At 35.4% G+C, this 11,759-nt stretch overlaps 1 protein-coding gene across 3 annotated transcripts in view; it reads right to left on the minus strand.

Annotated features, from left to right (window-relative positions):
- Positions 1–10,791, minus strand: part of Lin28b (lin-28 RNA binding posttranscriptional regulator B) — a 112,220-nt gene extending 101,429 nt beyond the window's left edge. For 2 of the 3 annotated variants that reach the window (XM_076859894.1, XM_076859892.1), the window contains exons 1-2: positions 4,016–4,025; positions 2,983–3,170 (exon numbers count right to left, since the gene is read on the minus strand). In XM_076859894.1, coding sequence (XP_076716009.1) covers positions 2,983–3,170; positions 4,016–4,025 — 198 coding nt within the window. Of the gene's footprint in view, positions 1–2,982; positions 3,171–4,015; positions 4,026–10,757 lie in introns of those variants that run through there. The other variant, XM_076859893.1, reaches the window with a different exon arrangement.
- Between the last annotated feature and the right edge of the window lie 968 nt (positions 10,792–11,759).

Here is an 11,759-nt window from a genome sequence, read left to right on the forward strand (position 1 = left end):
GTTAAATATTTTATCACATACCTCAAAAACAGTGAAGTGTGACAAAATGTATAAATATAGTGCTTACATATTTATGTCAGTTTTTAAAACTAATGTTCATTATTAAATTCTATTAACGTTTCACTATTACTTAAAATGGTTTCCGAATATATACATTCATTTTCCAGCCATAAAATACGATTTTAATTCACAAGTGAACTTCAGAAAATCACATGAAAACTGTCATTTTAAACCACCAATTGTCACTATACTACTAAAGCACCATCTCACTGCATTCATCAACATCAGGGAAAGCGCAGCACCTGTGCATGTGTTTTTACCACTTCAGAATATACAAACATCAAAAGAACTAGAAAGTTTGATTACGTTAATACCAACAAATTTTATAGAGAATTAAGTAACAATACATCTATAGTTCTAGTTCAAAATACACACACTTTTATTTCATAGCAACTAAATTGGTTTAATATGTAGTTATTTGCGGTCAATATTTTTCCTGGGTACATATTGGCATGAATTTTTAAGTATTATTTTAAAAAATAATACTAAAATCATTTTTATTTCCCCAAATACATACCATTAAACAATGTGTTCAATATACTTACCGAATGACACATGTACTTCTGAGCACCCACCCAAAAAACTACACTATATATTATTTTATTTTTAGAATGAAAATTTTTTTGATACTGGGGGTTGAACTCAGGGGTACTTAACAACTGAGCCACATCCCCAGCCCTAAATAATGTGCATAGGTATTGGTCCACCTAAACATGAGTTAAATTTTCTAATTGTCTATGATGCATATTATTATATAACAAAATTATAGACACAATGGAAAAACTCTAACATGAATAAAACCTGATGTCTTCAAAAACGTTTGCATAGTAAAATTTATGGCTAAAATAAAACATTTTTAGAAATTGTATAAAATGATCTTGAATTGCAATCTGATTCTTCAGGGGATACTCACATAACACCTATACAGACCATTTATAACCATCTAATAATTACTTGTTGTTGCCTAGCTAAACTCAGTAGGATTCCTGTCTTCTTCAAAACAATTATTCATACAACTTATATGTAATTTACGTAAATCTCAATAAGAACTGCCTTTAACTAGGTATCATTTAATATTGTCTTTTCATATATACATGATGTGCAACATAAAATCAATGCAAGTAAATATTTAAAATAATGTTTATAATCTGGAAACTATTAGCTATATATAAAAAAACTTTACCAGCAATATAATCTTTCTAATTCAATGAATACAGGAATGTTTATAAACATATATCAATTACATAGCTTAAATTTGGATGTCTTACAGTTCTAAATATTAACATTAATTAATAAAATGTCTAATATTTGAATTTTTTGTTAAAAGCCAAATTATAACAAGGTATCATCAGACAAAGAAGAAAAGTGCTATTTTTTCATTCATCTATAAAACAAATTTATGAGATCGTAAAGAACAATTTAACAATCTAAAGAAGGTTCAAAGGGGGAAACAAGAGCCTGAGAGAAAATGGATTTGTCAATTATTTTAGTCATTCAGTCTAAGGAGGAGGAAAAGATAATAGAAAAATTTAGCTTCGTTTTGCAATATAACATAGAAGGCATAAAATTCAGTAGCCTGCATGTGAACTCCTATTTATGCATTTAAACCCTATTTCAATTCACAAATTATGCTGATCCTTCCACATGTAAACAGCCAATAATGATGACCAGGCCTTAAGAAAAGGAAAACACACCATACAGCAAGGTCAGGAAGCTGCCAAGCACCATAGCACAACAGTGCAAAACAGGATGGTTTCATATGTTCCTATTGTTTATACACATAATTTAAAGATGTTATTACAAAGGTGGGTGTAAATAGTTCCAATTCCAGAAACATACAACACAGCATTAAACTAATATATCATTTTCAAGTAAAGATACTAAGTATTTCATCTATGTCAGTCAACCTGTAGTATTAACAGCCATTCATTCAATTCTTTTTAACTTGGACGTCAAGCCAAAATAAACCTCTTTTGTCCTAAGCCTCTATTTCTTACTACAAATTCACTTTAGAGAATTTATACTTCCTTAACTTCTTTTGATGGAAAAAAAACAGGCTTGCAAATTGTAATTTTTTTTCTATAAAGAGATTAATTAATAGGAATGAAAGAGGATGCGGTGTTAATTTATTATTTCCCGGACAAAGTTTTGAATGGGAAGCAATGACATTCTGCCTTGTATTTAAACATCTTTAAAAACTACAATGCAATATAAGCAAAGGTGGAAATTTACCCCAAGTAACAGACAAGGACATTTTAAACACACAATCTAGAGCTGCCTTTGGCCATATTTTTTTTTTCCAGTCAGTCTCTTAAAGAGACAGTATCCTTACACCAGTTCCCTACCGGGAGTACATTTCTTAAAATGTTTAACTACCAAGAATTCTCTTTGGCATTTCTACAAATCCATTCTAGCCCAACAGTGTTCTATTTTGTTTTACTGATTTCAAGGCAGGCAACGATAAATAGAAGAGCTACTGTGTGACTAGGTGTCTAAAATAAAAACATACACATTTCATATTACAAAGAAATGTGTTGCTTTTGTTTTTAAACCTTAAAATGATCACTGTTTCTTCATTCATTTTTCCACTCATTCATGGGCAAAGGAGACCCAGTCTGTTGTAACCAATAACACCGGAAACTACAAGAACGCAATTTCACTGCCGAATGAAAAGGAGGAAATGCTAATAACGTCAACCAGGGTCCGAGTAGTCCAATATCAAAGATTTCATTTTCTATTTAGGAAAAGATATCCTGGAAGGAGCTCACACACGTGCCCTAAAAACTGGATTACCACGTGATTTCAAAGAAAATTTGTGTCTTTCAATATATCTAAGAGCACATTATCGTACATCTATTAAAATAACTACAGATCAACTCCTCCGCATGGAAAAAGGTGAAAAGGGGGGAAAATTCGGCTTACTTGGTGTACAAATACATCCACCGGAATATCCAAGGGGCTTCCCTCTCGGTTTATCATGGAGATGAATCCAAATCCCATGCGCACGTTGAACCACTTACAGTGGCCAGTTCCGTGCAAAACCTGGGATTCCTCCTCTGCCTGCTCTGGCAGCTTCCCGGGCTCTTCTCCACCACCTTTGCTTGCCCCGCCTGAGATGGAACAGGACAAAAAAAAAAAAAAAAAAAATCAGTCTGCATTTCCATACTGTGTTCATAGAAAAAGGGAGAGAGGGACTGTTGGTGAGAGAGGGAAGCGGATTGAAAAAAAAAAAAAAAAAAGTAGGTAGTTAGAATCCTTTCTCATCTACAGAAAATATTTTAAATGAAAAGGTTAAAAGGAAGCAGGGGAGGAGGAAGCCACACTGTTCTATCGATTATAGCAACTTCCACGTTTCCGTACATACGTGTACTTTTTTAACTCCCGTTTTTTTTTTTTCAGTCACATATTATATAGTACAGCATGGGAGACTTTACTTGCATAATGCTGATTTAACACTGATCCCATTTAGAAAAAAAAACTCAAATAAACTATTTTCTCTGGCGGTATGCGGAGGAAAGAGAAATTGTGAAGATGGTAACAACTACTAGTTAATGCACACGCGGCAGCAGTGAATCCACAGTTATTCGCAATGTGCACTCCCCTCCCCCCATAACTTTCAATTAAAGTTGGGGTGGAATGGGGGAGGGGGCAGGTGTATAAAAGTTTTCTTGGGCTCACTAACTGAAACTGCGCTTAATCACACTCACACAATTCAAACAATAGCCTCCTGAAAGCTTTTCAAGTTGTGAATCAGTGTGGGCGGTACAAAACATTTTTGGAGATCTATAACAATAGGTTTGCATAAAGCCCCATTGCGCGATAGGGGGTGGGGAGGTAATGCCCAGTAGTGGGGTAAAGGGGGAAGTGGGGGACAGGCGAAGAAGGATGAGAAAGCGGGCGGGGGTGAGAAAAGAAGAAAGAAATTCATAGTAAAACAATAGAAAAGAAAATTAACCTTCGGCCATGTTGCCCCACGGGCCCTCTGCTCCAAACTCGTGAGATGAAAACTTTCCCTTTGGAACGGAGTGGTCTTCTGCATCAATCTAACATCTTGATTTTGTGCGTTCACAAATTTAGCTCGCATGGTCTAATGTGCTTTCCTTCTTTTGATTTTTTTTTTCTCGTCTCTCTCCAGTTTCTGGCCCCCCGAGCACACGTGACTTTGTCAATTACATGCTTTCTTGCTACTAATTTCACCTCGGATCCTTAAGGGGCCGGCAGGAGGAAGAGATAACCAATCGCCATTTCATCTATGCTGACATCAAAATAATTTATGAATGAACACGAAAAACTCAAACATGTTATCTTAAAGACAATTTGGGACGCTTCTTTACGATAAATCAGAGTGCTGATTTTGTGCTTCTACTTAAACACAATGGAGGGTCCTTGTGAATCGTCGATTTAGAAAAAATCATATGTACACACGCGTGCCCTATCTAAATAATCTCATACCAGGGAGTCATTTAAATAAAGCAACCGATGTTATGACTTTTTTCTCTTAAAATTCAGCTACTTCATAGCAAACCTGCTTAGGACCAATTTCATACTTAACACTTAGAGGAAAATATATAATTTATAAAAATACAAATGAAACCCAATTACATCCCCATTAAACTTTACATACTGTAATATACACATACCAAAAAAGCACACAATTACCTAATTGTGTCTCAAATTTTTTTTATAATTTAAAGTTTCACCAGGGGGGAAAAAATCACTATCACCTTTCACGTAGTCAAATTGTGTTTAGATTTATCAGTTTGGGAAATTTTAGAGGGGGTTGGTAAGGAATTGTACTTCACAGGTTTCTCCGCCATCTCTTTCCGGGGGAGGAGATGTGATTAATGACTTCCTAAATAACAGCCCAGTTTTCCAGCCTAACATAGAGTGAACCTCAATCAGTGGCGATTGTTCCCCAAGAGCAAGACCACGTAGGGTGGAGGGGGAGGGGAATGCTGGGCAGGGGAGGTGCCGAAGAACCGCGAGGAACCGCCAGGAGAGGCGGCTGCAGCGCGGAGCAGAGAAGGTGGGGGTGGCGGGCACTGTGGGGTCGGTGCAGAGCTGCACACCCAGGAAAAGGTAAATTCATGATATTGACTGGGCCATGACATTTTAAATGTCCACTACCAGCGGGCACAACAGTCGAATAAATGAAAATTTAATAACGGATTAGGTTCTTCCCATCTCTTCCCCGCTGGCCCCCACTTTCAAAATGCTTACTTTTTAACCTTTCAAATCGGTTCAGGAGATTGTTGATTAGGAGATGCTGACAACATCACCCCCCATTGAATACTAACTACAGTAAATATTACAGATTAACTAGAAATGCTTTGCTTTCTTTAAAATATAAAATGTAGCCTGTTTTGAAAAATTAAAGACCCATCAGTCTTTTTCTACCCCACCCCCCATTTCTTAAACAAGCAGTTTACGGAAAAACTAACTGCACAGATACCACTTCCCTTCTGCAAAGCTAAGTTCACCCTCCCCCACCATGCCCGCATCCCCCTCCCCATCTCCAAACAAGTCCATGTTCTCCAGTGTTTCACACATAAAAAGTTGAGATTTTGAATGGAAAAGCTATTGAAAACCCCACATACACTAATTAATACCTCTTCCTCATATTAAACAACTAAAAATAAATTTAAACTAATTAGTTCAAGTATAAAGAAATGGGGCATATAAAAATGGAAGTTATTTTCAGCTGTTTCTGATAAAAGGTGTCAATCAAAACAGATCAATTTCGAAAGATTTTTTTTCCCTATGTTTCTTTTGTTTCTCAGGAAAGAGGACAAGCTTTCTGTTTTCATTTATTTTGAGGGGAATAACGTGCCAGCTGTTTGGGAGGGGGAAAATATAAAATTCCAAATGATTCTGAAAGTGTAACAAAAGTTCCACACTTTGAAGATTTATTTCCTAACAAAACATTTACTAGACATTGTTTTAATGGCAGAAATTGATTACTACAAAAATAATTATACTGACTTGAGTAACTTTAATGATAGCATTAAAGGCTAAATATTACATGCAAAACAAGATAGAAACTAAGTTTTTATATTTTAAAGAATTACTTTTAAAAAACCAATAGAGAAGAATCTGAGAAAATATTCAATGTAAACCGATGTGAGGTTCTATTATTTATGTAAAAATAATTATAAAATTCACAGGCCAATATAGTTTAGTTTTGTAAGACATGATAAATCACATTTTATCTCTTTCATTAGAACATAGTTTACTCACAAGTCAGGAATACAATATGCAAGTGATTCTGAATCTATTTATTATTAAATTTAATAAAATTCAAACTTATCAATATGTGGATGCAACGTGAGGGATAACATGGCTTAACCATATTTGGATGGTATAGTTACACAGTTGTGCCTGATTGGGGGCTTCCAGTATTAGAGGAATTAAGGTAGGGTTCACTGGACTGGTCACTGATGTCAGAGGTTATCGACTCATTCATTTCCTGAGAGGGACATCAGCCTTTCAAGTTGTGTAGAAGGCTTTTTTCAACTGGGAACCCTGAGAAATACTCTAAAATTCATTCACAAAGAATTTAAGGCAAATGCATTTACATACCTTGGGGTGGGTTAAAGAAAGGGGGAGAGAACGGGAAGCTTTTAAGGAAAAAGAGGAAGGAGGAAAGGAAGTTAAAAAGGAAGAAAAGGGAAAGCAGGAGACAGAGAATCCCACTCACCAATTCTGCCCCCTCTCTAAATCTTTTGAGCCTAAGATCCTTTTATAAACTGACCATAAGCTCTTATAGCTCATAGAGTGTTTCTTTCATATAAAATAGTCCTGTGAGTCTCTTACAATGCTTTCCAATTTGTCACCTTCCTTAAGTCTTCTGGTTTTAATTCTTTTCTCATTTCCTACTTGTTTTTAGTCCCAGAAAGACCTGTGTTCGACTCAAAACTCATGTTTTATACCTGAGAAAGCCAAATGTTGTATAGCTTGATTTATCATAGTTCTTTCAAAATGTCTTTAAAATGAGTTCAAGTAGCTATAAAGAATCGTCAACGCAACAGAGGGGGAAAAATCAGAGATAATTTAACACATGCCTGTTGGTCATTACAATCTTAGTTTCCCCATTTTAAAAGGAGGTATATGCTTTCCCAGCTTAACAACATCCCGGGTCCCCCCCCCCGCCCCCCCCCTGCAGTACAATGTAAGGAACCAAAAGGTGCCAGAGCCCACCGTGGTTGTTTTCAACTATAAGCAATGAATAACTTCTATAAAAGCACAAACAATGCTTGGTTCTTAAAACTAGGAGGAGGGTCTGCAGCACTACAGACTCTACCCGTCTCTCCTCCCGGCAAATAAGACACAGTCCATAGCCCCTGCGCGGTTGTATCCCCGCGCCTCCACGCGCCCCCTTCGCAACAGAGTCCCCTAGTCCCTGGCCAGCAAATCTCCCCTTTCCTTCCACCTCCTGCCCAGGAACTTCCTCTCACCTTTCTCTATTCAGTCATCTTTCCTTTTAGTCATCATATCACCACCTCCTCTCTAGAATTCCAGCCATTCAAAAGGCTGATGTTGTCTTACTAATTTAAGAGACTTTTACATTTGTCATCTTGTTCCCAAGAACAAAAGAAACCCTTGCCTTCACAACTATGGCAAAAACACCGGGTACAAACTAGCGTTTTTACTCAGTTTCCACATATACATTATGATTTGAGTCCTTTACAGGATGCCAGAACCTACTAAATTTAAGATAAGTAAGGTCAAGAGGAGAGGGAGAATAGGAGGACCCAAGAAAATGCCTGTCCCCGCCCCCACCGGGCCGTGCCTAAAATGGAGCTGTCTTCAAACAGACCCCAGTGCAGTCCTACCCGTCCTATCAGGAAGCCGTGAAAACATCACCACCCCAACCGGTGCCTTCTAAGGGTCTGGTAAAGCCGACTGGAGGGGCTGGACGCATGGCTAGTTGGTTCTGGGGAACCCTGTCTGTCCTGTTTTCATCGTTCCCGCTGCAAACTGCCAACCCACACGTCGGGGAGGATGAAGCCAGCCACTGCGTTTCAGGACACCACTTGGGAGTTACTTTCTTGACATTAAAAACATGGAATTAAACAAGGAGTACCGACTACCTGTGTTAATCTTATGGTAGAGGCTCCTCAGAACATACAGGCACGTTGTTTTTGTTTCCAGAAGCAGAAATACGTTTTCATTTAATTTTCGTATCTGAAGACAAGCAAGCTCTGGCTTAATACAACTGTTCCTTTTAGAATTTTTCATGGCTGCAGGAAATCTTAAAATTTTCTGTAATGCCTTCTTAACACATTTCTCAGGGAATAACAGCAAAATTGTGGAGATAGAGGTAAGGATTAAATTTTAAGTTTGCCACTCAAATTGCCTTTTTGTTTAAAAAACAAAACAAAAACAAAAAATAAGTACTTATAAACTCTTCCTTCTTTTTGGTCAGTTATGTTTCAACAAAATATTTAGAGCAACAAAATCATTTCAGAAAAGGGGCATTATTTTAGGACCACCATTATTGTAGAAAATACCTCTTTGGAAAAGTTGAAATTTCAAAAACAACTGTTATATTAACACACTTCTCTCAAAATAAATAGAAAAGAAATAAAATTTTATGATTATTACTTCTGAGTATTTTCCAAGCATACTCAACAAATACTTGCTTAAATGATTTTCATTAAATTAATAATATTATTAAAATCACATAGTAATAAGCCTTTCTTTGCTTAGAATAGCACAAAAAAAGTTTTATGATTTATTTGAAAAATAAAAGGCACTATTTTTGATCTATACTACTTGAACATGTATTTTTTAGGGTTGTTTGGATGGTTGGTTTTTGCGACAGTCTCCTTAAATTGTCCAAATTGACCCTAAACTGTGATCCTCCTGCCTCAGCCTCCAGAGTAGGTGGGCTTACAGACATCCACCACTATGCCCACCAATTTAAAGATCTTCTTATAGTAAATATTCGGAGTTTGTGAAGAAAACTACAATTTATTTTTTTAATATTTTTTTTAGTTGTAAATGGACACAATATCTTTATTTATTATGTGGTGCTAAGGATTGAACCCAGTGCCTCACACATACAAGGCAAGCTCACTACCACTGAGCTACAACACCAACCCCAGAAAACCACAATTTAAATAATGCAAATATATAATTCTTTCACTCTCCCTAAAGCCTTGAATCAATTTATTCTTTTAAACTTTATCACATCAAAAGAAATTACTGAAAGAAGAATATGGACTGTATCCCAGGTATTATTTCAATATTTATACTGTTTATTTTGGGGGGAGAGGGCAGGTATTACAAAAATAGGCAGAAAAAGAAGAGTGGGGAGTAAAAGATGGGAAAAGTGAGAAGAAATCTTGGGTTTTAAGGAGGTTTGTGTGGGAAGAAAATCTATGGGAAAAGAGCAACCAGTTAGAAACTGGAATTCAGAGTTCTGGTCCCATTCACGAACCTGTGGTCTTGGTCACCAATTTTCTCTGGGCCTCATCTATGAAATAAGATTGGACCCAGTTGATATTCAAAGTGATTAAAATGTAAACTTTAGAAATAACCTTCCTTTTGAAGAAAGTGGTACCTCTCCTTTCCAACTCCCTTTTAATCACAAGAAAAACAGACATGAAACTTTATTGCAGTCACTTAACACATTGGTGTTAACACTATTTCCCAAAAGACAAAAAATGTCCCTGGACTGCCCCCTATTTGCCCCTAGAGAAAATGCACAATCAATAATAAAGGGAAAATAGTTGGTATATTAAAATAATGTAGCAACTTTTGCAACTCTTCTTTTTCATAAAGAAGAGCATCATCTCCATGTTAAAGGATTCATTCTAGAAAAAAGTAGTGCTTGTCAAATGGCAGTACCTATCCCAGCTTCTTCCACTAAACCTTCTGATCCTTACAGCTTTCCTCTGGTTACTCACAATCCTTATTCTTTCAGTTTAATAGAATATAATTTTATTTGTACTTTAGAATGCTCATAAACTTTGCTTTATCAGCTCTCATGTGTGTTTTCAAAGTACTACTAATCAAAAAAGTATTAAATTCATCAGGGCAGAATTAGTAACACAATATTATTAAATGAAACTTTCTGGAAAAGTGTGATATAAGTTAACCTCAATATTATGTGAAAATATATATCAAAATGTTAAAAAGTTCAAAAAGGCTCAGTTTTGCAGTAGGATTAGTAACAAACTTTGACATATGTACATGAAAAACATTGTAAATGGTGTTTCCTGGATTAGAGAAATTTTCTCACAAAAGTTGAATATATTATATTGTACAACTTATGTTACAGTGAATTATTTGAAACAACACCATGTCTCTATTTTTAGTTTAATTCAACAGATATGTGTTAATGCCTACTGGAAATTACAAAAATGAATAAGCCACAAATACTTTTCATTCGTTATCATAAGCATTTAAATGTTATTATATAGCTTTAATTCAAAAAAGGGAATCATAAATCCAATACTGCTAAAATCAGGGGGAAAAGGAGTTAGAAGATGCCATCCATGCAATATGGTGGTAATACAAGTTTTATAGATGGACTGATCTGGATGGAGTCTGGTAGGACATGATACTCATCTTGCCAAGACAGAAAGCCAAAGTGGAAAATTCTAGAGGGCCTGTCAAGTTCTCTCATGTACCACTAGTGGTTTTATAAAACATCAGTTAGGTAAAATATTTAATTTAAAAAACAGACTAACCTGGGGCTGATGAAACCTGGTTGAATGACCTCATCGTCTTCTGAAGAACCTAAAATCAGAGAGCTCAAGTCAGTACTACATTAATTGCCTATTTAATTGCCTTTTCTTCAACTTAATGGATCATTAGAAAGCAATAAAATGCCCAAGTTTTGACTCTGTGAAGTGACCTGTAAACTTTTTTTTTTTTTTTTTTTTACAGTTTAAAACTCACCTAGCAAATTAGACAACCAATTGGCATAAACTTGTCTTTTATTTCTATTAAAAGACATGGGTTCAAAAAAATGTTTAAAACAAGATTATTAAGATGGAGTTAAAGATGACAATTTCATAAACAATGTAATTGTAACATTGTTAATTTTATGCTGTTATTTAATAATTACAATAATTTTTCAACCACAGTTAAAATTTACCTAACCTATATTATGTATTTATTCATGAACTAAACTATTCTCCTCAGGTATATTTTGGAATTTAAATAATCAGAAACAAATTATGATTATATACCATTGATACTGAATCTGTTACATTCAAATGCTTTTTGATAGAAAATAACTTTAATACATTTAATCACTAAGTATATTTGAAGGTATCTAATATACATTAACCCAGATTTTATAAAACAAAACATGTTCATTTAAAAATAAAAGTATTGGTGTTTCTAATATATCCATTAACAAATGCACAATAAGTGAAACTTGCAATAAAGAGACCATCCAATAATAGCAATTGAAAGGGAAACTCCTGATTGCCATGGAATTATCATATTTATCCTTAGATCAGAATTATTAAGGTTTGGAAAACCCATTGGTTTGAACATGCACTCACTCACCTGCTACCACACAGGGTTGTCCTTAACTTTTAGACACGTCTACTATTTAAACTCATACACACACACACACACACACACACACACCAAAAAAAAAAAAACAACTATTATGTGCAAATTCTTTAAGTTGCAATCTAATTTTCTCCTCACAAGGAAATGGAAGCTTTTCCAAGTGA

Source organism: Callospermophilus lateralis, chromosome 6 (assembly GCF_048772815.1).
Source record: "Callospermophilus lateralis isolate mCalLat2 chromosome 6, mCalLat2.hap1, whole genome shotgun sequence".
Taxonomy (NCBI): domain Eukaryota; kingdom Metazoa; phylum Chordata; class Mammalia; order Rodentia; family Sciuridae; genus Callospermophilus; species Callospermophilus lateralis.